At 33.8% G+C, this 27,990-nt stretch overlaps 4 protein-coding genes and 2 non-coding genes across 7 annotated transcripts; 4 read left to right on the top strand and 2 right to left on the bottom strand.

The window, feature by feature from the left end:
• Positions 1 to 804: 804 nt before the first annotated feature.
• On the bottom strand, positions 805 to 4,099 carry LOC126774560 (uncharacterized; the record flags this gene model as incomplete). Its single annotated transcript, XM_050496135.1, has 1 exon — positions 805 to 4,099. A coding segment is annotated over one exon (525 nt), but the record flags the coding sequence as incomplete, so codon positions are not given.
• On the bottom strand, positions 4,094 to 10,132 carry LOC126778098 (nucleolar complex protein 4 homolog B). The gene is made up of 10 exons (XM_050501479.1): positions 9,986 to 10,132; positions 9,782 to 9,890; positions 8,701 to 8,903; positions 7,827 to 7,957; positions 7,262 to 7,401; positions 6,399 to 6,596; positions 6,081 to 6,252; positions 5,594 to 5,760; positions 5,159 to 5,346; positions 4,094 to 5,047 (listed from the first exon to the last, which is right to left on the bottom strand). Exons 1-10 carry the CDS (start codon positions 10,106 to 10,108, stop codon positions 4,928 to 4,930), a joined length of 1,551 nt encoding a protein of 516 aa, XP_050357436.1. The 5' UTR covers positions 10,109 to 10,132; the 3' UTR covers positions 4,094 to 4,927.
• A 325-nt stretch (positions 10,133 to 10,457) lies between these two features.
• On the top strand, positions 10,458 to 19,559 carry LOC126777974 (116 kDa U5 small nuclear ribonucleoprotein component). Its single transcript, XM_050501336.1, has 16 exons — positions 10,458 to 10,718; positions 11,013 to 11,242; positions 11,819 to 12,070; positions 12,446 to 12,703; positions 13,054 to 13,292; positions 13,358 to 13,491; positions 13,971 to 14,157; positions 14,520 to 14,660; positions 15,350 to 15,562; positions 16,284 to 16,419; positions 16,704 to 16,902; positions 17,355 to 17,497; positions 17,902 to 18,038; positions 18,403 to 18,523; positions 18,829 to 19,021; positions 19,310 to 19,559. The coding sequence occupies exons 1-16, from the start codon at positions 10,528 to 10,530 to the stop codon at positions 19,461 to 19,463; spliced, it is 2,928 nt and encodes a 975-aa protein (XP_050357293.1). The 5' UTR covers positions 10,458 to 10,527; the 3' UTR covers positions 19,464 to 19,559.
• Positions 19,560 to 20,648: 1,089 nt separating this feature from the next.
• On the top strand, positions 20,649 to 27,525 carry LOC126778283 (tRNA N(3)-methylcytidine methyltransferase METTL6). 2 transcript variants are annotated; one of them, XR_007670126.1, is made up of 14 exons: positions 20,649 to 21,045; positions 21,589 to 21,752; positions 22,078 to 22,120; positions 22,494 to 22,533; positions 22,846 to 22,893; positions 23,479 to 23,522; positions 23,934 to 23,969; positions 24,390 to 24,434; positions 24,664 to 24,721; positions 25,017 to 25,070; positions 25,863 to 25,907; positions 26,445 to 26,489; positions 26,850 to 26,883; positions 27,242 to 27,525. XR_007670126.1 is itself a non-coding variant. In XM_050501781.1 (14 exons), exons 1-2 carry the CDS (start codon positions 20,829 to 20,831, stop codon positions 21,749 to 21,751), a joined length of 837 nt encoding a protein of 278 aa, XP_050357738.1. In that variant the 5' UTR covers positions 20,655 to 20,828; the 3' UTR covers position 21,752; positions 22,078 to 22,120; positions 22,494 to 22,533; positions 22,846 to 22,893; positions 23,479 to 23,522; positions 23,934 to 23,969; positions 24,390 to 24,434; positions 24,664 to 24,721; positions 25,017 to 25,070; positions 25,863 to 25,907; positions 26,445 to 26,489; positions 26,850 to 26,883; positions 27,242 to 27,525. The 2 variants fall into 2 exon arrangements, 1 of the variants encoding a protein (XP_050357738.1); XM_050501781.1 differs by having other exon boundaries at positions 20,655 to 21,502.
• On the top strand, positions 22,700 to 22,784 carry LOC126780091 (small nucleolar RNA snR60/Z15/Z230/Z193/J17). The gene has a single exon (XR_007670428.1). It is a non-coding gene; the product is annotated as a small nucleolar RNA snR60/Z15/Z230/Z193/J17 (small nucleolar RNA).
• LOC126780098 (small nucleolar RNA snR60/Z15/Z230/Z193/J17) lies at positions 23,334 to 23,417 on the top strand. The gene has a single exon (XR_007670431.1). It is a non-coding gene; the product is annotated as a small nucleolar RNA snR60/Z15/Z230/Z193/J17 (small nucleolar RNA).
• Positions 27,526 to 27,990: the final 465 nt, after the last annotated feature.

Raw genomic sequence — 27,990 nt, 5'->3', positions numbered from 1 at the left:
GGTTACAAATAGCTCAAGGGTTTGAAACAAAAGCAAATTTTCCTAATTGCTTGGGAGCTATAGACGGCAAACATCTGAGAATAATAAAACCGACAAGAAGTGGATCGTTGTATTACAACTATAAGCATTTATTTTCTATTGTGTTGTTGGCTATTTGCGATTCTAATTATAAATTTATTTATATTGATGTCGGTTCCTATGGGAAGGCTTCAGATTCACAAATATTTCAGTAGTTTTTTTAACAAGCTTCAAAACAATAATTTAGATATACCAAGTCCTGCACCAATACAAGACAATGGGCCACCACTACCTTTTATTTTTGTTGGCGACGAAGCATTTGCCGTCAGCAATTTCATACAACGGCCATTTAGTGGAAACCTTTTGGAGGGGAAAAAAAAATTTTTTAACTACCGCCTGTCACGTGCACGCCGGTACATTGAGTGTACATTTGGTATTATGACAAATAAATGGCGAATATTACATCGGCCATTAAATGTGGAAATATCGTTTGCAACAGATATTGCTAAGGCTATTTGTGTTTTACATAACTTTGTTCAACGCGAAAATACCACTGCATGGTCAACCAATTCGAGTTAGGCCAGTTCAGCCACAAAGTTATCAGAATTTGTCAGCCACAACAGTCCGCGATATATTTACGGACTATTTTGTTAGCCCAAGAGGACAAGTATCGTGGCAAAACAGTAAAATATAAATAATACTAATTGATTACATTATAATATAATAAACTGTTTATTGTTGTACCTGCAGTATTCTTTTCAGCTGCTTTTTTAGTTTTAAAATCGGTAATAAATTTTTCACATAAAACATCCCAAGCCTTTTTTTTCCAAGCGATTTGAATAGTTGTCACATTTAGAATCCCAAACGGCGGGCTGCAACTCGATTTCATTTATAAAATCTTCTGTATTTAAATCATCCATAATTAGGTAGGTATGCACGAAAACGTCTAAGAAACACGATGCGTTCACAGCACTAGCGAACAACGACCGAGACAGGTTGTTGCCGTTCCGCCAACGGACGTGCGCCGCACTGCTGTCGCACGACTTTGCGTCGAGACATTTTGTATGAAAAATCATAACCGCCCGTGCGCAGTACGATACCCGGACTGCAGCAGTTCGGCACCAATCGTCTAAATTGAAAGCGCCCTTACTTTTGTTTTAGGAAGCTGATAGGGAATTGAGGGTTTCTATTTGTCACCTTCGCCCAGACCAGTCGGTGTCTGGGTCCTACGGCGCGTGCATCGGAATGACTGTACAAAGTGACAGTTCAGCTTTAAAGTACTACCTGCATTCAGTACCTTTGTTTAAATATTTGGTATCTAAATCATTAACAAAAAAATTAAGTCTTAAAATGGCCGGTCAGCTTGACGTCGAGGTGACAATGTTTGTGCATTTGTTTTGACACTATAATTTAGTACCTAAACATACACTTTTATTCGATCACCAACTCAAAAAATAAAGATTATATTAGCGAAATCAAAAGAATATAAAGGTGCGTACAGACTGGTGATACGTAACACGACACATATAAATCTTGCATATAAATTTTGCAACATGATGCTCCTTCATAGAGTACCAAGAGCACGAGAACGCAACCGCCAAAAACATCCTAATATGATATCAACACTATGGTCCAAGCTATAGAATTTATAAAACTTAATAAATAATCAGTTATTTCACATCATATTATTTGTACGGTGTTGTTATTGCATATGGAGTTGCACCGCACCCAGACTGCGAGGCTCCGACAAAATATAACAATAATAATAAATATGGCCGTCGTCAGAAAACCCAGTTAGAATTAATAATATAATTAGTAAATTGCTCAAAAGAAATTTCATATTTAATAGCGCTCCGACTTAATGGTTGGGGACGATTGTAAAATTGGAATGAAGTAAAGGGTTAATAAGAAGATTGAAAAAGGAAGACTAATACAATGTCAATTGTTCCATTCAATGATGTTAAGAAAACTAAGACAAGTGTTTATGCATTTAGACGTGTTTGATCATTCCGATAACTGTTCCAAAAACCAGTTTGTTAATTAATACAATATGAGCGTCTAAATGCATTTCAACAACTGTTTTCTTAATCTTATGAGCGTTCAGCACAACAATAAACAAATCTATGATTCTAATTTATTATCTATATTTTTATTTTTTATGAAATTAATAAATAAATTTAATAAAGTAATAGTAATGAAATTAATAAATAAATTTAATAAAGTAATAGTAATAAAATTGAAAAAAAAAACCAGTAGGAACAGATTTTTCGAAAGGAATTATAAATTTACGTTCGCTTGACATTGGTAAAGTTTTACAAAACTTAAAATTAACTTAATACAAAAAATAAATAAACATCACAAATGGTCTATATTTGACCAAATTATAGAGTATACAAATTCCAACTAAACAACACGCTTACAATCAGAATGGTGTTTCTTAAATCTTCTTATTCCGATTAAGAGCAGTATTGCGCAAACGCTTGCTTGCAATCATAACACACACATTTGCTTAGTTAAAAGAAAATGTCAACTCCCTAGATAAATATACTTTAACATTAAGTGCAAAAATGTATGTCAATACTTATACCTAATTAATAATGTCCGATTTAAATTAATTGCTAATATTACTGGTATTGTTTTCGACCATTAGGTCATCAATTACCTTTTCAATTAATTTTAAATGTGAATAATTTAAATTTAAAAATTAAAGATTGATAATAATTAAACAACTCGGATCTTATAGTAACATTGTTTTGGTAAAAAAATATTTATCAAATGTTATTCTGCGCACTAAGGGTCCGTTCACACAGACCGGCTCGGAGAGCATCGGCCTGCTTTTTTCTTTTCACACAGGCCGGGTCGTATACGCTTGGAATTGGCCGGAGCGGAGCCGCCAACTATTTCACATCGACCGGCTGGAAGAGATCTGAAAGCGGGTGCGGTTGGATGTGCTCGGAGCCGGTCGGATGCGCTCGGAGTCGGGTGGATACACTACAAAGGCAGTGCCAGTATTCCGCGCAGTCTAAGTTTTGTTTTCGGTGTGTTAACGTGTGCTTTTCGAAACATGGATTTAGATAGCTCCGACGAAGAAATATATTTGTTAGCAAGATTACTTGAAATAGAACATAGGAAACGTAAGCGCAAGCGGAAACAAATATGGGTAAAACATATTTGGAAAAACAGACTAATCCATGGGGAGTTTCACACCATTTTCGAGGAATTGAAGAGAGATAGCCTAAAATTTTATGAGTATTATCGTATGGAATATTGGCAATTTTTGAAATTGACAGATTTGTTAAGAGTACATATAACAAAAAAGACTACAAATTATCGTTGCACCATTACAGCCGAAGAAAGGTTAACGGTAACTTTAAGGTAAATAAAAAACAATTATTTATACTAATCATGTTAAATAACACAAACATCTAAATAGATCACAAAATCACAGCCGTCCATTTATTAAGCATTATTTACGTTAATGAAATGTAATTAAATAGTACAGATTTGTGTGTGTTTAATTATTATTATTATAATTATTATTGTTTTTGATTGTTTATTATTTTGTATTTTGTGTGCTGGTATTGTACCCGTAAGTAGTCTGATCTGGATAGTTTTGAGGAATATAGGTTTCGTTTGACACTAGGTAAGTAGATTGATTAGTCGATGGCGGTGAATTTATAGACAAAGAATAATTCAAATCTGTACTATTTTCATACAGACTTAATTCAGCTTCATTAACAATGTTAAACACGCGCCTTTTAATTCGTGCTTGGACTTCTTTTGGGAATGTTTCCACTGTATCTGACATAGACAAAAAAAAATTACGTAATGCCTTGTCACGGGGTGTAGTATTTCTTTTTTCTTCAAGATACTCTTCGAAAACCGTAGCAACATCTTTGCTTAAGCGTGGTCTCTTTTTCGAGCCAGAAGTACTTGCAAGCGATTCAACTTCAGAATGGTCAGAACGTTTAGATGATGTCGATGGTGGTGGTATTGGTGTGCCAGGCTCTGAATCATCCGATGATAATGTTACATTAGATATTTGGTTTCGATTACTGCGCAAGCGAGAAAGAGCACGCAATCAGAGCCGATCGGCTGCGCGAGCGAGAAAGAGCACGCAAGCGGAGCCGGTCGGCTCCTTTTATTACTTCACACGAAGCGCGTTCAGGCATTTTTAATGACAAAAAAGGTGCAAATGCAAAAATAAACTTTACTACAATCACTCAAAACACTGTTTCCAACGTGATAAAAATCTGCTCTCCTCTCCGAGCCGGTTTGTGTGAACGGACCCTAAGCAGTCACGGGGTTGTTCTGGTACATAAAAGTATTTTGTAAAATAAGTTTACAAACGGGAAGCACATCACCAAAACATGTGTACTTTGACAAGAACCGTTAAGACATAGATTAACGTAATTATTATTTTTATTTCAATTTCAATCAATATTCATTTTAAGATTTTTTTTTTCACATTTATTATACAAACTTTTAACCGCATGCCCGTTTAATAATACCAGCCCTTATATTCATTTTTCAGTGATAAAATACTTCAATTCCTATATTATCTGACAGAATGATTTTTTGGTCGTTTCCTTCGTTACAACAATGTCAAAATTAAATGATCAATACATTTCGAAAATTTAATTTTGATGTCGTTTTAGAACTTTCTTGAATGCTCATTACTGAAATCCTAAGTTTTCTGTTTAAATTGGCAAATGATTCTGATATTTCTGTGATTGATATTGTCTCACTAATCATTCAACTCTAATACTTTTTTATTATAAAAGAAAACTATAATATTTATAAGTGTCGAAAAAAAAAACGATCTTAATAGTTTGAATGGAGACCAAAACTCCATTAGAATCATTACACCTTAGGATGTATTTGGTATTCACTATTTTTATAGTAGATTTCAAGCCGTGAGTTGCCAGTACTGTAAAAGTCGCTCACCAGACGGCAGTGCCATTGTTTGTGGTCTGATGAAGTTCACTTCAATTGTCTTGAACCTCTTCTTCAATTCAGCATCAAATAACTGCAAAATGAATATTTTGATTATTTTATATAAATCATAGTCACACTACAAACTATTTTTAGTTAGTAGTGTAAAGTTGAATATGTATGGAGTTATAAGGTGTTCACTGACCGCCGAGTCGTCGTCGAGCGCGAGGCTGGCGGGCGGGTCGCGGCCGGCGGCGGCCAGCACGCGCGCGGCGGCGGCGCCGACGGCGGGCTCCCAGTGGCCGCGCAGCGCGCGCACCTCCCACAGCGACGAGCCCAGCGCGCGCGACCGCTGGGCGCTCGACTCTTCCATCACGTACGGGTCGTTTGACACTGACGGAGAAAACATTTTTTAAATAAGATCATCGCTACCTTCTCGTTGAATTGATTTACTAATATTTCCCTTTTAGTTAAAAAAGTCATCATAAACCGATGTGCACCGGGTCGAGTCGATGAGCAATTTAATTAGCAAAATGTGGGAGTTACTTTAATATAATTTTGTAAATAATACTGATATATGATTATTATTAATTTATGATAGTTTATTAATAATTTATGATACTATATAATTTTCACTTACTGATAGCGGGGGTGTCTTCGCAGCAAATCATACGCTTGAGTGCAGGGTGCCGCAATAACAAATTGGCTACCAATTGTAATAAGCCTTTAGAGTCCTCCGGGGAACCCACCAAAGCCAAACGAGACATACGTTTAGCGAAAGCTGCTACCAAGCTTTCAGGCAAATGTCTGGTGAAAATGAAAATAGAACTATTATTTAAAAAAATATGGAGTATACATTTAAAATAGAGTTGAAGTGGATATGCGGTATCGAGGAAATTATTAACCACTAGTTATTTAAGTGCTTTCGCGTATTTTTGTATACGAGGCAGGCTTCTGGAAACCTATCTCACTAGAGATATAAACACCGCTGCGAAATGGTGATAGGTACAGGGAAACTTGTGGGCAATAAACTTGTCGCAACATGCAACGTGACAACAAACCGAATATTCAGCCAAACAACTTCATTCATTTCAAAATAAATTACAATTTTATAAATAAAAACTCACGTGGAACTGAGGAAGATATCTGTGAGGTGCATGAGACGCTTCTTATAACGAGTAGCAAACATTTCCGGTTCATACATGGCATAGAGACGATCATACATGTCTGGGTAGTCGATGTTGTGGTGTCTTACAAGTTCTAAAACGCCTTGTAATGCGAGCATACTGATTGGCCCTCCTAATGACGAAAACAATAACATAATATATACAATACAATAACATAGTTAATTTAACTAAGACTTCTGTCACTATTTTTTTAAATTTACGTTAATTTATAAATGTCTTATTGAATATTATTATTATTCATATATAAAAATATTTTACCCGCATCAAGACTGTCGCAGAGCATATCAGTGGCTAAATGAGGTCTGTTCAGAAGTGGCATCAGACGTTCAACGAGCAGCAAGAGAGCGCGGCGATGGGTGCGGGGCTCCTCGCACAGCGGCCACTGGCAGGCGAAACTCCAGCAACGGTTGGCAAATCGACGACATACAGCGGGATTGTATGGGAAGTTAGGCTTGCCTGAAAATAATTCATAATTAAAAACATTTTTATAATCAAAATCAACATATAATTTTATTTGGCAGTTATATGCCAAGTAAAATTATTATTTAGTCATATGCCAGGTAATATCTATAAATTTATATTTATGTATGTATTGATATATGTTGTATTGTATTTAAATGTATATATGTATCTTTGTATATGAATTGTGTACATATATTATTATTATTATATACATAATGCCGAGAGCATTATATATATATACTGGTGGTAGAGCTTTGTGCAAGCTCGTCTGGGTAGGTACCACCCACTCATCAGATATTCTACAGCAAAACAGCAGTACTTAGTATTGTTGTACTTGGTATTGTTGTGTTCCGGTTTGAAGGGTGAGTGAGCCAGTGTAATTACAGGCACAAGGGACATAACATCTTAGTTCCCAAGGTTGGTGGCGCGCATTGGTGATGTATGCGATGGTTAACATTTCTTACAATGCCAATGTCTAAGGGCGTTTGGTGACCACTTAGCATCAGGTGGCACATATGCTCGTCCGCCTATTCTATAAAAAAAATATATATATATATATATATGGCTCCCAAGCTGCCATGATAGTGTCAATTTTATTAAAATTTCAATAACCATGGAATATCTTACCCCTATAAACCATTAGAAAGAGACTATCTCACCTTCAGAAGCACACAGCACCTTCATCTCATTCTCATTATCTCTATCTTTGCTCTTCACTTTATTATCCAATGGGATCTTTGCTGCTAAAAGTTTGTCTAGAAGCTCTAAAAAGTTTTGCATGTAAATAGGTGATGGAGATCTAAAACAAAAAAATTTTACAAATTAATTTTAGTTACTTTCGTAACTATTAACTTTGGAAATGAAAATACCCTGACTTGAGAGAAATCTACCAGAGATATTCGGCAAAGTTTAATTCTCAAGTCCCATGAATAAACTAATTTGTAAACCTTTCTTACAAACATTCTTTGTAATTTTTTTGCAGCAATTTGAGTGCATTTGGAAATTTGGATTACACTTGATCCGTGCTCAATAGTTGGATTATATGTTGGATTGGTTGATGTTTAAGGTTACTGCTCCCCTTTTAACAATTGGGACCATTAACAAATAATCTAATATGAAACAAATATTTAAATTGGACTGATAGTTCCTGAATTTAACACATTCAAGCTACAGCTTTATATATTATATATATGCAGTATAGAAGAATATATGTTATCATCTTACTTCTTGAATGCGAGTGCAGCAAGTACTTTCAGACCATGTTGTTGCATATCTCGATATTCTGTGAATTCTTGAAAACGGGTTATAGGTGCAGACATTGAAGTTTCAGAGTCTAGTAGCACCAAGAAAATATTCTGTTGAAAACAATAAAATATTATAGAATTAAGTGACGTTACTATAAAATACCTAACTATTAAGCCGAGATGGCTCAGTGGTAAGAATGCGTGAATCTTAACCAATGTTCGTGGGTTCAAACCCGGGCAAGCATGACTGAATTTTCATGTGCTTAATTTATAATTCATCTCGTGCTTTATGGTGAAGGAAAACATCGTGAGAAAACCTGCATGTGTCTACTGAAATTCTGGCATATTTGTATTCCACCAACCCGCACTGGAGCAGCGTGGTGGAATAAGCTCCAAACCTTTGCCTCAAAAAAGGGAAAGGAGGCCTTTAGCCCAGCAGTGGGACATTTACAGGCTGTTATGGTGTTACAGTTATCTAACCATTAATCATTGGTTTAAAATAAAAATAAAGTCTAAAAACATGAGCAGTTGAATTAACAAAAACTGCATTTGTAGATGTAATGATATGATATCAATCAAAGTATGCAGACATTTATCTCATAGTAGCCTAGCCCACGCAATTACAAGAAAGTGAAAAAAAAAAACAATCTTAGATTTATATATTTCAAGCAATTTAATAGTTAAATTTACTATTGCTAATATAAATATAATATAGCTTTTGTTTTGTTATGCATAACAAACAGACCTTAATTAATATATCTGTATTTGTAATAAAACACTATTCCAGTTAACTACTTAAATAAAATGTTAATTTTACTACCAAAATTCTGATATAAGCAACAAATAGAATATACCTTAAGTCTGACAGAAGGGAAAAAGTAGCCAGTAGTATGTTCTAAAGGATGCTTCCCTTCAGCCTGCAGGAGTTTGCAAGCTGTCACAAGAGCTTGGAGACGTGAGCTGGTCCGCCCACGCCTCATGCATTCTAGTGCACGAGAAATGGCTGCTTCGTAGCACTCGCACAACCATCTTGTATATTCTGCTTCTGGGCTGTGGTCTAGGCAGAACATAAGAATCTCATTTATTATATTTTGACATTATAAAAATGCAACAGATGGAATCCCATTTTAATAAAACATAATCAATCAATATCAATCTATATTATACATTTAATTGACTAGACATATAAATTTATATGCACTAAATAAATAAAAAGAACAAATAATAAATTAAAAATATTTAAACATTTATGGTTCATATGCTAGCAGTAATACAGCACATTTCATTAAAAATTAAATACAAAAATCTTTTTTATTTTATTATGTATTGGCTATAGAATTGAAAAAGCATTTAGCAGCATATTAAAGGAGTTGTACAAATTACAGTAACATAATTTATTTAAAAAAAAATTATGGCTTATACCACTTATACATATAGCTATAAAATATATTTATTAACTAAAGCATAATAAAAGCAGGAAACACATTATATATTATAATATTACTATATTGTGTACACATTATATGAAAGTAACTCTAAGAATAGGAATAACAAAATAATTTTTATTTTTTTAAATCAATTAGCACTGTGCAGCAGAATGTCTGCATTCAGCTTACTGGTTAATAGAAATAAAGAGCCATTGTCACTTATTATATAAAATTGTTCAAGAGACAGACTATGCCGTAATTTAACAAGAGTACGTCTTTAAGTCCACTGTCGACCTTAGATTTTACATAAGCAAAAATGACGCATTTAAAAACTTTATATTAGACTTATATATTGGATAAGTTATTAAGTTTTAACGTTACATTTAATAAAGGCTCCTAAAACAAATATCTCTTCGTATTTATGAAAGAGGAAAATTTCCTCTAAGAATATATTTCGGGACAAAATCAATATTTTAAACATGACAATACAGTTTACCACTTAACATACCTATTGGTTTCAATGGGACGATGTGTTGGATTAAGTCGCCTCTTTTTAATAACTCTGTGAATATGACTTCTATGGTAAGCAGCAGCGGTGTATAATTCTCGGTTTCAGCCTGAAATTTAATGAAAAATAGTTTATATCCAAAACGTAACCTAAGACGCAATTTTCTTAATCAAAACAAATAAAGCATGGGTTAAGTAAACTTACCTCAAACATTTGTAGGATATCAGCGAGATTATTAGCATGTTTTCGTGAGTTTAAAAACTCATTTGCTTTATTGCGTAGCTGTGCTGAAATCATTTTCGATAAATTTGGTTGAACAGCAGCCATTTTTGTATTCAAAAAGACTTTAAGCACAGGCGGCACAGACTCAGTATTACATTTATAAAACTCACCCCACCCTACCTAAACGTACATCGTTTATAATTTACGGTATTTGAAAATAAATTTACATTTTCTTTTAAATATAAATACTAGTCTATAATTTACAATACATGTCTTGATTTTTTCTACTTGTGAATATTTTTAAACATACATTTTGCTGAATAATATGCGTATTTTAAAATCAGAACTTTGCAGTTGATCATACATTAATCATCTGTAATAAGAAGCAATAGACAAGCTAAGTGATAAGTGATTAGATTTGTCATAAAAGCTTCTGCCTTTTAGGTTATACGTCAAATAGCGGCGTTTGTTTTGTTTGCATCTTTTAATATTTTATAATTGAAATAAATATAAAGTAATACAGAATGGACGGTGATTTATATGATGAATTTGGCAATTACATTGGGCCAGACCTGGAGTCCGATTCTGATGATGAACAGAGTGTTTATGGACAAGATAATCGTGACGCTGATGAAGATGCTATGGAGGAAGACGAGGATGCAGACGCTGAACCTGAAGTTGCTCCAATGTCTGTTGTTCTACATGAAGATAAACGGTAATGTGATCATATTATATATGCAAGCACTGTCAATATAATGCTGCACAACAGTACACACATCTAAAAGCAAATCTGAACTTGTACCGTCTTATGCTTCTAGAAGAGAACAACAAAATAGTTAAAAAAAAATGTATGTTTGCAATTTTAATTGTGTAAATTTGAAATATAACAAGATCTTAAAAATAAAGTAATATTATTCAATACTATTTATAAAGTTTATAGGTCTGCTTTGTAGTAATTTTGTAACTGATTGGGTCAAAATAATAATAAATACGGGAACTATAATTTTAGATATTACCCACAAGCAGTTGAAGTGTATGGACCAGATGTAGAAACTGTAGTTCAAGAGGAGGATACTCAAGCATTAGACAAACCACTCATAGAGCAAATTAAACACAAGAAATTCCAGATGCAAGAGCAGCATCTGCCAGAGACAACATATGACATGGAGTATTTAGCAGATATGCTTGATAATACAAATTTAATAAGGAATGTAACACTGATGGGACATTTACATAATGGTTTGTATTTATTTATTTCATTATATATATTTTTTCATTTGACATAAAAATTAATAACATGACCTAATACTTGTTATATATGAGACTTGGTGGTAGTCACTTTCCATCAGGTGTCCCTCTTGCCCGTTTGGCCCCCTCTTACATAAAAAAAGACTACAATATGAAAATAAAATACTTATGATACCAAGGCAAAGAACAATACATTTTATATAGCTACAGTTTACAATATTGACTTAAGTAAATTCATGAATTTGGATATTATTGCATGTCTGAGACTGTACAGTATTAATAATCAGACATAAATTTTATCTTTCAGAGCTATCATTAGTAAAATATTATATTTTAAATGTAACATTTTTGCATTCAACTTTAATGCTTCATCTTTAATTTAATATATATTTTTTAAATAAATGAAATTTAAATAAACAAATTTTGTATTATATATTACAAAAAATAATCATTAAATTTCTACATAAAACATAATATTTGAAACTTATAGTTTTAGTTAGTTAGTGGAAGTGTAAAATAACAATCATAATAAATTGGCTTATGAGTAAACTTTTTCATTGATTACAGGCAAAACATCCTTTGTTGATTGTCTAATTCGACAGACTCACCCTAGCACAATAAACAATGAGACAACAATACCCATGCGGTACACTGACACACTGTTTGTAGAGCAAGAGCGTGGGGTATCGATTAAATCTATGCCTGTAACCTTGCTTTTAAAAGATATTAAGGGCAAGTCGCACTTATTGAACATTATGGATACACCAGGGCATGTTAATTTTAGTGATGAAGTCACAGCCGCCTTAAGAATTTCAGATGGTAAGGATTTTTTATCAATTATCAACAATCTCTATATTACAATCTTTTATATGTATTCTGTATATAAAAAATATAATATTAAATCTTAATGTGCAACTTTGAAACAAATTGCATAAAATTTATATAAGACTTATATAACAAAATTAGAATTTAAACCTTTGTCTTCTATTTAAAGTAAATAAAAAAAAAATTACACCAATAAATCTTAAAGTATCAAAATTGGAATGTTTTGGCAACAGTGCAAATGCAAAATTTCTTTTTCGAAAACAGGAATGCTACCACAAACAAGTGAACAAACTTTGAATTTTTGTATTTTTTACATTGGATTCCATCCATTTTATATAGACAAAATAATTAATGAAAGATTTATTTCAGGTGCTGTACTGTTCGTTGATGCCGCTGAGGGGATAATGTTAAACACAGAACGCCTCCTCCGTCATGCAATTCAGGAACGAGTTCCCCTCACTTTATGTATAAATAAGATTGACCGCCTCGTATTAGAGTTGAAGTTGCCTCCTGCGGACGCATATTACAAGTTACGTCATATAATTGATGAGGTGAATGCAATGGTTGAAACCAACCAACCTCAAGATAATCCAGACGAACCAGCGACTATTTTCTCTCCATTATTAGGTATATATCGATTTTCGTAAATGTTTTTTAAAAAAAATAATTGACATGACATTTCTTTCTTCTTACGATATATTTTGCTTATTGTTTCAAGTAACGTTATATACTATGTATTTATTTGAAATGCATTATATAATTTACCCTTTTTATCATGTATATATATCATGTTAATTAAAAAAATAACTAAAAATGAAACAATGAATCGAAGCAAGTCTAACCTTGATTTATTGTTTCTGGTAAAATTGAATTGAAATAGTAGCAACAGTTTTTTTTTTTTAACTTTTATGTATTAATCTACAATGTCTTCATCAATATAAACCTTTGTTACTTACATAACAAGTTTGTCTTTTCAGGCAATGTATGTTTTGCTTCTTCGTTGTATGATGTCTGCTTCACTTTGGAATCATTTGCTGCGATGTACGCTAATGCTCACGACTGTGGCTTGCGAGCTTCGGACATGGCGGCGTGGCTGTGGGGAGACGTGTACTTCAATGCCAAAACTAGACGCTTCACGAAGAAGCAGCCTCATGCTTCCGCCCAAAGAAGTTTTGTGGAATTCATTTTGGAACCGCTGTACAAGATTTTTGCACAGGTAAAATTAAAAAATAAAAGGGTGTCTTAAAAAAAAAATTATAATTAAAATATAATTGCGTTAAGGTGGTCGGTGACGTCGATGACACTCTGCCAGCCGTGCTGGACGAGCTGGGCATCAAACTTACGAAGCTGGAATCAAAGCTGAACGTACGTCCGCTGTTGCGGCTCGTCTGTAGTCGGTTCTTTGGAGATTTCTGGTAAAAAAATGTTATAATTTAAAAAAACAGATTGAACACATTTACTTTATTCATTTAATTGTTTATTCTAACTGAATCGTTCACATTTCTGCTGTTAATACTATCTACAGATCATTTACTGCTGTCGTCCTGTCCGAGGTTTTTTTTATTTTTTTATTTATAGCATAGGAAGGCGGACGAGCATATGGGCCACCTGATGGTAAGTGGTCACCGACGCCCATAGACATTGGCATTGTAAGAAATGTTAACCATCGCTTACATCACCAATGCGCCACCAACCTCGGGAACTAAGATGTTATGGCCCCTGTGCCTGTAATTACACCGGCTCACTCGCCCTTCAAACCGGAACACAACAATACCGTGTACTGCGGTTTTGCGGGAGAATATCCGATGAGTGGGTGGGACCTACCCAGACGAGCTCGCACAAAGCTCTACCACCAGTAGTCGTGCCCGTGCGGTACAGTGTGCGTGTGCCGCAGCGGGTTCGTGGACATGTGCGTGCGGCACGTGCCGTCCCCGCTGCGCGCCGCGCCCCGCAAGGTGTCGCACGCGTACCGCGGCGCGGGGGGCGCGCTGCGCGACCACATGGCGCGCTGCGACCAGGCCGGCCGCCTCGTCGCGCACACCACCAAGATGTACCCCACCGACGACTGCACCTTCTTCCTGGTAAGGGATATTTACTGACCGAGTACTCGACGCGCATTGGTCATGCAATGCGTGATAATGGGATAAACTAATCTCAACCGGTGACCATAGTATTCATATTAATTAATTTCGCTTTGATTGTCCTCTCATATATTTGAAGTGAATGTTTTTTAACTGGCTTTCGTTTGACCAAAATATAACTCGGGTTTTAGGCACGAGACGTCCAGCTCATTATCATAAAGGAGCTGTGTCGAAATTCGAGTTAAATATACATACATGATATGACCGCGGCCAGACCCAATTCCTCCTATATAAAATCTTTTTATTGATCCGAATATCCGGATCGTAAAATCGTAGAGTAGTAAGACGCTAGACGTCGGCAGGTGCTGGCGCGCATCATGTCGGGCACGCTGTACGCGGGGCAGAGCGTGCGCGTACTGGGCGAGAACTACAGCACGCAGGACGAGGAGGACTCGCGCGTCATGAACGTGGGCCGCCTGTGGATATACGAGGCGCGGTACAAGGTGCGTCCCGACTCACGATACTGTACTGTTGTTATGGGATACTTGATTTAATATTGTTTTATTTGTATATAAAAGTATCAAAAGCCACATTCGATAGTACCTCTAATGAAAACTAGTATTAGATTATAGTTTTACAGAGTTAGGCTAGGGAAACGTTGAATAAAAAGACGGTGCGTGATTACAATGATAGACATTTTCTTTTTATTTAGACAGAGTAACACTAAAGAGGTTTAGCGTCAATAAGTTCGGACTACGTTCATATTTTCAATACCCTCAACAGAGGCTTGAGTAATCACTGTAATCTATTTTTAATCTGTTCAGCCTAACTAATATTATAAATGCGTCAGTGAGTTTGTTTTTTTGTTTCTCAAACGTTCTCGTCTTAACTACTAAGCCGATAATCATTAAATTCTGTATTACATTTTGTAGTACATACTAACCTAACACTGCCCACTCACGCACACACAGGCTTAAAATAGTTATTATATAAGAGCACAATGAGATAAGTTATTTCAGCGTCTTTTATTTGTTTATTTAATAGGAAGTCAAAACGATACACAAAAAAACTTAAAATTACATAACAAACACGGTCACTGCTTACAATTGCGTACCGTCACTTACAGGATAACTCAGCATGTGTAAAATATTTTATCTTCAAAATGCTAATATTTCTCGTTGATTATTCAAAGGTGGAATTAAATCGTGTACCCGCCGGTTGCTGGGCCCTCATCGAGGGTATAGACCAGCCAATAGTGAAGACCTGCACTCTAGTGTCGGCTGATGAAGATGAGGAACTACATACATTCAAACCTCTTCGCTTCAATACCCAGGCAGTTGTTAAAATAGCCGTCGAACCGGTTAACCCTTCTGAGCTGCCAAAAATGTTGGATGGTCTGAGGAAGGTAATTATAATCTTTTGGTTGAAAATAACAAGAAACAATTAATTAGTGTTTTTAGGAAAATTCAGGGAATATCTCATTGGTGGTTTTAAATATTATCTTTTAATTTGTCTTACTTTAAGGGGTTTTAATGGGTCATTTGACAATTTTCTATAATTAATAGCATCTTAATAGATTTTTTGGTTTGGTAAACGAATCATTAACTTTATTTCTTATTAAGAAGGCCAGGAAAAAATTGATATGAAACTATGATTCCTTGGAATTGTAAAGTTATGGAGTTTAATCGGTGAATGTTGAGTAGACATTGTTTAATTTCCCATACCAATTCGAGATGGCCTAGTGGTTAGAACGCGTGAATCTTAACCGATGATCGTGGGTTCAAACCCGGGCAAGCACCACTCAATTTTCATGTGCTTAATTTGTGTTTATAATTCATCTCGTGCTTGACGGTGAAGGAAAACATCGTGAGGAAACCTGCATGTGTCTAATTTCATTGAAATTCTGTCACATGTGTATTCTACCAACCCGCATTGGAGCAGCGTGGTAGAATAAGCTCCAAACCTTCGCCTCAAAAGGGAGAGGAGGCCTTAGCCCAGCAGTGGGACATTAACAGGCTGTAATTGTATTGTACCAAGTCACAATTAACCAGAAATCCAAATTTGACTCTTTACTTCTTAAACTAATTGGTATTGATTAATATAATATTTTCAATATGGTGTTGTAGGTGAACAAGTCGTATCCGGTGCTCTCGACGCGGGTGGAGGAGAGCGGGGAGCACGTGGTGCTCGGCACCGGAGAGCTCTACCTCGACTGCGTCATGCACGACTTGAGGAACATGTACTCCGAAATCGATATTAAAGGTACAGTCTATACAGTACGGATGGATTTAATGTAATTGTTACTTTGCTTGCTTACTCTCTATCTTAAGTATCAAATTTGTGTATTAACTTCTAAATTAGTTTAATGGAAAATTGAAAAATGACACTTTTCTATACCATTCTTCTGAAACGTCTTACAAATAAGTAAATATAATAAACAAAACTCGTAAAGAGTGTTCATCATTAACAACATAGGCTACATACACTTTGACAAATTGAACGCGTTTTGTTGTAAGAATAGAAGTAACAAGTTTGTCACGCCGCAGTGGCGGACCCGGTGGTGTCGTTCTGCGAGACGGTGGTGGAGACGTCGTCGCTGAAGTGCTTCGCGGAGACGCCCAACAAGCGCAACAAGCTGACCATGATCGCCGAGCCGCTGGAGCGCGGGCTGGCCGAGGACATCGAGGCGGGCGCCGTGTGCGTGGCGTGGGACCGCCGCCGCCTCGGGGAGTTCTTCCAGACCAAGTGAGGCCGCCCGCGAAGGGACTTCTATTCTATTTGACTATATTTCGATTTTTGTTTAATTCTATTATGTAGCAGAACAATATGAATTATTTATGTAACTCGTAATCCTACCTACCTACTATATATATTCTACCGCGAAAACAGCAGTACTTGGTATTGTTGTGTTCCGGTTTGAACGGTGAGTGAGCCGGTGTAATTACAGGCACAAGGGACATAACATCTTAGTTCGCAAGGTTGGTGGCGCATTAGTGATGTAAGCGATGGTTAACATTTCTAACAATGCCAATGTCTACGGGCGTTAGGTACCACTTACCATCAGGTGGCCCATATGTTCGTCCGCCTTCCTATTCTATAAAAAAAATCCTTACTAATATTATAAATTTGGTAATAGTACCTAGTACGCGGGTGAATACAGTTCAGTATTATATATGTATACATTTAATAATCTCCAGATACGATTGGGATTTGTTGGCGGCTCGTTCCATCTGGGCGTTCGGTCCAGACGCGACGGGTCCCAACATCCTCGTGGACGACACCCTGCCTTCTGAAGTCGACAAACATCTACTGGCCTCGGTCAAGGACAGCATTGTACAAGGTGAGTGGAGTTTTTTTTATACAATGTTCCGTGGACTTATGTTATAATAAAGATGTGGGACACATAATATTATGTATCACACTGATCCATTATTCGCGGTGTAAATAAATTCAGAAATAAAACTATATTTGCTACTATTAAAGAAAACAATAAATACATGAATTAAAAAATTTAAACCACATTCATCAGACATTCTACTCAAAAACATAAATATTGTATTCTCTATCCTATTCTCTACTCTGTATTGATTTGTTCCTGATAGAATTTTCGATCTCACATTTGGCAGTGTGAAGAGCGCTTTATAACAATATAAGCGTGTATCTACTATGAACAAAGATACCTTACCATACCATGTGGCTCGTTTTCTTATCTACCTCCCTAAAATTGCAAAAATGAATCGGCAGGTTTCCAATGGGGAACCAGGGAGGGTCCGCTGTGTGAGGAGCCAATCCGCAACGTCAAGTTCAAGATACTGGACGCCGTCATCGCCCAGGAGCCTCTGCACCGCGGCGGGGGGCAGATCATACCTACCGCGAGACGTGTAATACATCTACTCATTTTCTTCTTAAATTTATATAAGCTCGATGATTATTAAAAATGATTTTGTATCGCTTTGAAATTGTCGTATCGATTTCAGTAATATAGTAGTGTTTATGTGCAAATAAAAATTAAAAAATAATTGTATGTTTTCGCACTTTATAAATATAATGTTATCTGATACACGATAAAAATTTAGAAATAAAAGTAGTATATGTAGTATATCAGTTGTCTGATTTCCATAGCACAAGCTCTGCTTAATTTGGGATCAGATGGCCGTGTGTGAATAAAGTCCCAGGATATTATTATTATTACGATAGCTTTATTTTGAAGTAGAACATTTGATGACTGTTTTTTTTATTTTCAAGGTGGCATATTCAGCGTTCCTAATGGCCACTCCACGTCTGATGGAACCATATCTGTTTGTGGAAGTGCAGGCACCGGCCGACTGCGTCTCCGCAGTGTATACCGTGCTAGCTAAACGCAGAGGTATTACAACTCCTGCCATTGGTTTTTGTTATATACAATTTAAATAATTCCATTACGTCCATACGATAGTTTTTCTCAACATATAAATAAGAACTTTATTATACTCCTTCAGGTTTATTTTTAGTTCATTGGGTTTAGTGGGATGACCTTAATAACATAGAGGTCATCGATCAAATCATTTAACTTGCTGCAAACATTTAAGTACTATTGTATATGCATAATGTATTCTGTACTTCTTTTGTGCGAACCAAAAAATATTATTATCATATTCTTATAAGATTACAAATTAAATTTATCGTCCGCAGGTCACGTAACTCAAGACGCGCCGGTGCCGGGCTCTCCGCTGTACACGATCAAGGCGTTCGTACCCGCCATTGACTCGTTCGGCTTCGAGACGGACTTACGTACTCACACCCAGGGTCAGGCTTTTTGCCTGCAAGTGTTCCACCACTGGCAGATAGTTCCCGGCGATCCTCTCGACAAAAGCATCATTATTAGGTATATTAATTAGTAACCAAGGCATCTTGTTAATAGACTGATTATAGTTTCTTCTTTCGTTCCATCTGTTAAGAATATGTCAAACCATTAAAAAGTACTAAATTGTCTATGGTATCATCTTAATGTCTTTGACAGTACGTCACCAAGCTACGTGTAAGTAGGCTATGTCGGATAACTCTGTGACAATTAACACGTAAATAGTGGATAGTTAAAAAAAGGTAAATAGTAACAATAATACATACATATTTCATAGTTTTTTTATACTTATCGATTACTGTTACTTTCCAGACCACTAGAGCCACAGCCCGCGACGCATTTGGCGCGAGAGTTTATGATAAAGACTCGAAGGCGGAAAGGTCTAAGTGAGGATGTGTCCATCAACAAGTTCTTCGACGATCCCATGTTGTTGGAGCTCGCCAGACAGGATGTACAATTTAATTAAAATAAATTTATTTTCTTTTAAGTTTTTGTTATTTTCTTAAAACTTTCTGTAAATAATCTTACTAATACCTAAATAAAACGAAAAGAAGTTCCCGTATATATAGTTTTTTTCTGAAATAGTAATATAAAAAAAAAGTTAATATAAAAAAAAATCGAATGAGTCCTATGAAACAATGCATTCTGATTCCTCCTGTCCCACTTAGGGTGTGAGAAGAATCAATCTTGCCTTGACCCCTTGCTTAGTTTGTGTTTACTTTAGGGTCGATTTTCTGCGAGGAGTGATAGGACGATGTGAAACATAACTAGTGATGTAGTTATGTTTAGAAGTAGTAGATAAACACAAAAATAAGTAAAGACCACGTATATATATATATATAAGGTTATGTAGCACATCCAAAAGGTCTTTGGATGCGATAGTGTAGATACATCTTACCTCATCATTTAAGAATTACAATAATCGAAATTTAAATATAATTATAAAATTTCATTTTTATAAAAATAATTGTACACCAGAGATTGTACATTTTATCGTGGCTACTACATATTCATCTCTTTTCTGTGAGTGATGGCAAGTATGAAGTGACTGAAAAAATTGTATGTTCATACCAGTTTTCGCTCACGTGTTAGGAATACGCATGCTTACTTGTTGTTCAATCTTGCTTCCTACCAAGTCTCATCAAATTCGATTCTGTGATATTTAAATTTTAGATAATCATTGATAATTTTCATTCAAACTGTACGATTTCCTTTATTTAATCTGTGGTAGCCCATGGTATAGGAATTCCGATATTAATGAAATATCGATTAATAATATAATATTTTGATAAATTTAATACTTTGATATAATCTGCCACAAAAATCGATATTTTATAATACTGACGGTTTATTAATTATAATATTAGTAAGTTATATGCTAAAAATAATCTAAGAAATTACGGGCATCATATATTTATCGGAATTCATTGAAATTATTCTATTATAATAAAGATTTTAGCACTCTTTAACTTGTAAAATATTTGCCTATTATTTAAAACAATAAATAACAAATAAATCAAAAACGATACTTGTTACAATCGAAATCGATACTAAGATATTTGCAAGTTGTGATTATCGATATATTAATATCAATAAACCGCCCAATATTTCTCTGTCTACGGCCCAAACCAAATCTCACTAAAGTAATGTCAAATGTCAATTATTCAATTTTCTTTCATTTCATTTTATAACGTGGATCGGACATTAGCTTCATGTATTTTGTACTTGATTTATGTTGTGTACATTAAAAATAAGTCGTTTTAATAAACATCTAGAGCGACTTTGTTTTAAATAACATGATAATGTGAAGTAACATTGTACTAATTTCAAGATGGAAATGGATACAACGATGGATGCTAATGGTGATATTTTCATTCATCGTTTGAAAGAATTGACAGACGACGAAAAGCAACGCTTGGTGCAACAAAACTCACGTATTATTCCAGAAGCTAAAGCTGCTAAATTAGAACGGGAAGCTAAACGGCATTGGGACATATTTTATAAGCGTAACGAGACGAAGTTCTTCAGAGACCGGCATTGGACAACACGTGAGTTTCAAGAGCTAATAAATTTTGAGCCAGATCAGAGAATTGTATTCTTAGAGCTCGGATGTGGCGTTGGCAATATGATATTTCCTCTAGTCGAGGAAGGATTCACAAATTTCTATTTTTACGCATGTGATTTCTCACCACGTGCAGTTGAGTTCGTTAAGACTAACAAGTTGTATGATGAAAATAGAATGAAAGCATTCTGTGCTGACTTGACTACAGACGATTTGTTCGAGAATGTTCAAGAAGACAGCGTTGATATAGCGAGTTTGATTTTCGTATTGTCGGCTATTCATCCTTCCATGTGGTCCCAAGTAGCGAAGGTAGCGTTTAAAGTTCTTAAGCCGGGTGGAGTTCTTTTGTTTCGAGATTATGGAAGATATGACATGGCTCAGTTGCGATTTAAACCGGGTCACAAAATTTCGGAGAACTTTTACATGAGGCAGGATGGCACTAGGTATATAAAAATATGTTTAAGAAAAAAACATGTCACGTCTTCGCTTATTTATCAAATTGTAACCATAATTTTTTTTTCCTTTTCAGGAGTTATTATTTCACAGAAGAAGAACTGGCCAAGTTATTCTCTGAAGCTGGTTTTGAGATCACCATGAACACATACGTCCAACGCAGGACAGTGAACTTCAAGGAAGGAATTGATGTCCCTCGTATTTTTGTACAAGGCAAATACAAGAGGCCAGCTCTCTAAGGTAAGGCTCTTCAACACATTGTGAATTGTAATAACACTATGGTTGAATACAGGTGTTTTAAAAAACCAATATCAAAAAGAAGATTTAATAAATAATCTCTTTATTTAAACTTTCTTTGTTTATACAAAAGCTGAAGATTTCTTTCATTGGAATAACAATATTTTTGTGAAACATAATCTGTTATATAAAACTAGTTAAATGATGAAAAATGCTAACCATTGAAAACATCATGATTTGCATGTATATTAGCTCTATCTGATTTTAATTATAATACATTATAATAGGCTGTCACTATCATTTTATTTACATGTAAAATTTGTTTCAGATGCTGTCCTTTTAAAAACATGTACAACACTGGAAGTACTAAGGTAAGGAAAATAGTCTTATTCCAGCTTATGCTACCTAAATCTCTTAGTAAATTAAAAAAGATATTCATATTTCACTATAATGATGACATCGCAGTGCAGCTGAAAACCTTCTGTTGCCTCACAATAGGCATAATTCAGACTAGGGCTCTGATTTTAAATTCATCATTGTACAGTATTCTTCATTTCATTAATTCTTTATTTCACCATTAAATTCATGTTCATTCAATTTATACATAGGGTTAGACTAGGGCCAGCCAATTGTGAGGTCTGATGGTAAAAACCCATGCTTTTATAGCAACCTGAATGTTGTTAACCATTTTTTTTTATACAAATAGTACCCATTTTTATTTTTACCTAATGCTATCTTCTCCAGGTACATGGAGTTCCCTTTTGGCTTCATATATTGATATCAGGTATGTCAAAAGTATAACTTTGTATTAAAAACAAACTATATATAAGTAACTTGGTACATTTGTCAATCACTTAATAATAAGAAGAATTATCTGACGAATAAACAAAAAACAGAATAATCCATTTTTCAATTAAATATTTTGTTATGATATTATTATTTTATAATTTTATGTTTAAATGATGAATTCATAGTTCAGCTGAGTACCTTGATGTTATATAGCATATTGTCTTTCGCTCCTATCTGATATTTCATGAATACAAATTAAAAGTATTTACCTAAGATCCTTAGTTAAATCAATAATTTTTAATTTTAGATACTTTGCCAGCTAACAAGGAAAGCAATCATGGATACCATGTAGAATGTAAGTGTTACTGAGTGTAAAAGCCGAGATGGCCTAGTGGTTAGAAAGCGTGAATCTTAACTAATGATAGCGGGTTCAAACCTGGGCAAGCACCACTGAATTTTCATGTGCTTACTTTGTGTTTATAATTCATCTCGTGCTTGACGGTGAATTAAAACATCGTGAGGAAACCTGCATGTGTCTAATTTCATTGAAATTATGCCACATGTGTATTCTACTAACCCGCATTGGAGCAGCGTGGTGGAATAAGCTCTAAATATTCTCCTCAAAAGGGAGAGGAGGCCTTAGCCCAGCAGTGGGACATTCACAGGCTGTTACTGAGTGTAAATTATTTATCAACATGTTGGCATAGTGTCATTAACAAATTATTTCTATGTCTAATATTTACTCAAAAACTTGAACAAAAATCAAACTCATACTTTATATAATTATTATGTATTGTTAACAAAATGATGATTTCATAGTTCAGCTGAGTACCTTGATGTATATTGCAATTTGTCTTTCGCTCCTATCTGATATTTTGTTTGAATTAAAATCTTAAATGCTCAGTATGAACTTTGTCTAATTTTATGTTCTTCCTTTCAGATTTTGCTCAATTTTTAATGGCCGGAATAGGAACTAAATGCAATGTAAGTAATACATATTAAATAAAGAAGTTTTCTATTAGGAATGTGTTGTATATGTTAGAACATGTACTTTATCTAAAAGGTGATTTCCAAACAAACAAAATGGGGATCTTATGTTCAATGTTCATTTCAATAAAATTACAATATGATTTATATGCAACTCCTTAAATTGTATGCCAAAGACACGAGATAGTTTTGACTCAATTGGATAAATGTAGTATAAATGCATAGAATATAACAAAAAAACATTAATCTTTATATACATAAGTTGAAGGGAGTACAATTTGATGATGATTTCAGATAGGGACATCTGAGTATATAATGCTGTTATCTACTATCACACTGATAAAATACCTACAGTTTTTATTTACAATAACTTTACTAGCAGTGCTAATTTAGATTTTTTTTTCTCAGTAAGCAGCAACTTCATACAAAGCTGATTCTGAAGAGGTAAATATGGAATTTTGTACTATATTTTTTTTTAATTATTATTATACCCAACTACATCAATAAAGACAAGTGTTTTCTTTTTAAAAATGAAATTTATTTTCTATGTCATTTCAACAAACAAAACCAAGCACAAATTTTTGTTGATTAACTAAATTCTTTTTTAGTCATTTTTTTTTTGTCTGACATGTAATAAACAATCATGTCGACGCCGAAACCAATTTTAATAGTTTAAATTAAATGTTTATGAGATCTATGTGGAATATAATCCACAGTTGGGTTGCGTAATGTTTATATGATGATCTTAGATAGGGACATCTGATTATGATGCTGTTAACATAACTATCCTCACTGATATTCTTCTTGTAAAATAATTATATTAATCTTCTGCTTTAGCATTCTAACATGTTGTTTCTCTTACAGATATATGAATAATGTTACTTAGGAATTGAGAAAGAAATAAAAAAGGTATTTTTTCTTATAAGAAATTATTTTGGTAATGTAACTAATGCTCAATAGTTTTTTTATAAATCTTATATCTTTGTGATTTATTAGAGATGTTACAATTTTATGATGATTGCTTAGTTCACCTGAGTTGTTATGATGAGCAATAGTATGTGTTCCGCTGTCTGAATACATGTCTTATGAATGAAATGTTGTTGTTTTCTTAGAAAAATAAATTATAATATATTTACAGGGAGGATGTGCAAAGAAACCATCTGGTACGACTTAAAGTTGACCCAAATTATTGAAAGGTAAATATTGAATAAGTAATATAATATATTTTTTTATATTATACAAATTATTATTTGTAGATAGTAGTAAGAGGTATATGTTTTTTAAATGTATGAAATAATTTTGAATGTCCAGAGCCACTTAGCCAGAGCATCTTTGTATTTATTAATATGATGATCCGACCTTTCAGGTCTCCCTCAACAGAGAGAACCCAATAAACCATGTTGACCAACCAAACACGTCTGACCAAATACTCAAATAGATTTATTTCTTACCCAGGCTAAAACAACATTTTAATGAGATTTTTTTTTGCAGATAACCTCTGACTTCTAAACAATAATGACAACAAAGCACAAAAAAATTAAACATGTAAGTATTTCTATTCTTTTAGTTGCAATTTACATAATTACTTTTATTTACAGTGTTAATAGTCAAATTGTAAAATCTTTATTCAATATAGAAGCGTTATACTTTCTTATTGATTGTCATAAATCTACCACCGGTTCGGAATTAAACACCTCAGACCTGAAAAGAACCGGAGAAAGAAACTTAGCGGGTTTTTTTTATCTCATTTCTTTACAAGAAGTGCAATACAAATACAACACTAGCCAAATTATATATACCTTTTTTTTAAATTTGAGATAACCTGGAGGTGATCGTTTCATTCCCAGGGTGTATAATTATAATTAATAATTCTATATATTCATTAAATACAACGTCCCAGAGATCAATTATAAATGGGCAAATAATATGAGAATTAGGAATGCAAAATGAGACATATGTACCACAAGTAAACAAAGGAAGTCTTGTTCAAAATGTGAACTCATACATTGATGATCGTAGCTGTACTAATGATGTAGTAAAACATCTCTCTTAGTCAGAATCTCTGTTTATTCTTCTTGACTTATTTTGTTCACAGTCAACATTTGAACATTTCGAAATAATTGACAGATTTTTAATATTTCAAAGATCCGTTAAAATTATTTGATAGATGTGATTCAGTTTTGTAAGAATGATGATCCGACCTTTCAGGTCTCCCTCAACAGAGAGAACCCAATAAACCATGTTGACCAACCAAACACGTCTGACCAATTACTCAAATAGTTATTTTGTTTAAAAAAAATGAATAATATTTTGATGTAATTTTCTTTTTTTTTGCAGACAACATCAGTTTATGAGCCATGATATAGATGGATTGCAGGAAAGGTAAGCATTTGTATTTAAATAGTTTTTAATTCATAATTAAGCATAGTTATAGAGATTAATCAAATATATTCAAATAGTAAAGGAGTCCAGTGGAATATCGTTTAGCGTTTAGTTTAAAATCATTGATTTTTCTTAAAGCTAAATGCTTCAATATTCGTTTAAAGTTATAAAAGTAATTTATTAAAAAAAACATTCAATTAAAAACATATATATATGAGCATAGGAGACAGAGAAAGATTATTTGGTATGGTTTGTTAAGAATTTCTTGAGGATTTTCAATAATGGACATTATTTTTATATAATGAACCTTCTTTAATTATCAAAATGCATGGTATATTAAACAAAAACAGCATCTAACAGAATAGATGATTTTGGCTAATTTGTTGCAAGTATGATGATCCGACCTATCAGGTCTCCCTCAACAGAGAGAACCCAATAAACCATGTTGACCAACCAAACACGTCTGATTTATTACATTGTTTTTGAAATGTGTTTGTTCTTTTAACTCTAATATTAATAAACATATAATGTTTTCAGTTGATGCAACACTGCAGTAACCAGTCGCAAAAATAGAGATAAAGTGTAAGTTTCTTCAGTACAAATTTTAAAATAAAATAATAGTGAAAAAAATTATGTAAAAATCTAATCTTTTTAATGAAATTTTTTCTACATTTCTAGTACTTTTTTCAGTATTCCTATTAAATTTGAAAAATGAGAATTCATAATTTTTCTTGTGTACAATGGCATTAATTGTCCTTGAATATACTGTAATATTTACAGTAAGATCTAAATGATGATCCGACCTATCAGGTCTCCCTCAACAGAGAGAACCCAATAAACCATGTTGACCAACCAAACACGTCTGATGTTATAACCGCGATAAATCAATGAAAATATTTATTATCTTTTGTTTATATATAATTTTTTTTTTTTAATTTACAGATTTCCGTGCCATCTCAGCAGTGCACTTGAAAAGGTGGGTTAAGTGTTAAAATATACTTCATGTTTTTATATTATAATGAAGACAATATTCTTTCTCTTTTAATGTATTGTAGAAAATTTGAACTTAAGTTCAAGTAAATGTAAAGATAGATATATCAAGCCTACTGTCTGAATTCCTATGAGAGAGTGCTTATTTCAATAAGTGTTCTTTGTAAGCCAGACAGAAATCGCTGTAATCAAAACTGCCGAGAGTAGCTTTATTTCGCCTCTTTGGTTATAAAGATTCACGACAAGTCAACGCTATCCTAAATAATAATAACTTTAAATGAAATATTATATACATATTTCCAACTCAAAAAAATGTATGTTCTATTGTCAAATTATCTTTACAGAACTGAAAGAAAACGAGAAGATTGAATTGGATCTGCTACCGTTGAAGAATTACATGTATTGTAAATATTTTCATTGGAGCTTATAGATGTCACCAAGATTACATTATCAGCATTGAGTAATCAAATCCAAAATGTATCATTTTGGGAACTATATATATGAATGATTAATAATCGATCTTTTTTACAAGATGTAGAGCGTCCATCAAGACTGAAGAAAATTTATTTGAACATTTCTTATAAGATAGTTTAAAAAAAAACTTGATAAATAAAAGTCTTCATTTCTATCGCTGAATTTCATTTCGGACTCCAACCCAACTAAAATAAGACCACCTATGTATGATCTAGTAAAGACAATTATCCTTAGAAGAGTACTAGTATATTTACTTAAAAAATAAATAATTGTATATTTACTAAAAAAATAAATAAAATAACAGGAAATGCATTAAAAAGTTAGAAACAAATCACTATAAAAAATGTCACGTACAGGTATATAAACGAAGTCGAGATTATATTTTAATTATAATAACTCATATTTTATTGAATACATCACGTGTTTCACTCATCATTATAAACATCTTTATGAATTAATAGCAAAAGTTAGTCAAAAATAATTATGCAATAATATGAGCGTTTTTTCAATAAAATTTAAAAGCACGTGAATTACTTTACATAAACACTTTTATATTACACTGGACTTATAACCGTCCCGTAGCGACCGTATTAAACCATAAGAACTAAAAAAAATATTC

Source organism: Nymphalis io, chromosome 2 (assembly GCF_905147045.1).
Source record: "Nymphalis io chromosome 2, ilAglIoxx1.1, whole genome shotgun sequence".
In the NCBI taxonomy this organism is placed as follows: Eukaryota; Metazoa; Arthropoda; class Insecta; order Lepidoptera; family Nymphalidae; genus Nymphalis; species Nymphalis io.
The sequence above is the reverse complement of the archived record's forward strand: the minus strand, read 5'-3'. Positions and strand labels throughout refer to the sequence as shown.

Coding starts and splice junctions, on each gene's coding strand:
- LOC126778098 (XM_050501479.1), bottom strand. CDS start 10,108: ATGGCTGCTGTTCAACCAAATTTATCGAAAATGATTTCAGCACAGCTA. Junction 7,402..7,826: donor GCTGCACTCGCATTCAAGAA/GTAAGATGATAA, acceptor TTTTTGTTTTAG/ATCTCCATCACCTATTTACA. Junction 6,253..6,398: donor CTGCGACAGTCTTGATGCGG/GTAAAATATTTT, acceptor TTTCGTCATTAG/GAGGGCCAATCAGTATGCTC.
- LOC126777974 (XM_050501336.1), top strand. CDS start 10,528: ATGGACGGTGATTTATATGATGAATTTGGCAATTACATTGGGCCAGAC. Junction 13,492..13,970: donor CGGTTCTTTGGAGATTTCTG/GTAAAAAAATGT, acceptor CGTGTGCCGCAG/CGGGTTCGTGGACATGTGCG. Junction 18,524..18,828: donor CGTGCTAGCTAAACGCAGAG/GTATTACAACTC, acceptor TATCGTCCGCAG/GTCACGTAACTCAAGACGCG.
- LOC126778283 (XM_050501781.1), top strand. CDS start 20,829: ATGGAAATGGATACAACGATGGATGCTAATGGTGATATTTTCATTCAT. Junction 21,503..21,588: donor ATGAGGCAGGATGGCACTAG/GTATATAAAAAT, acceptor TTTCCTTTTCAG/GAGTTATTATTTCACAGAAG.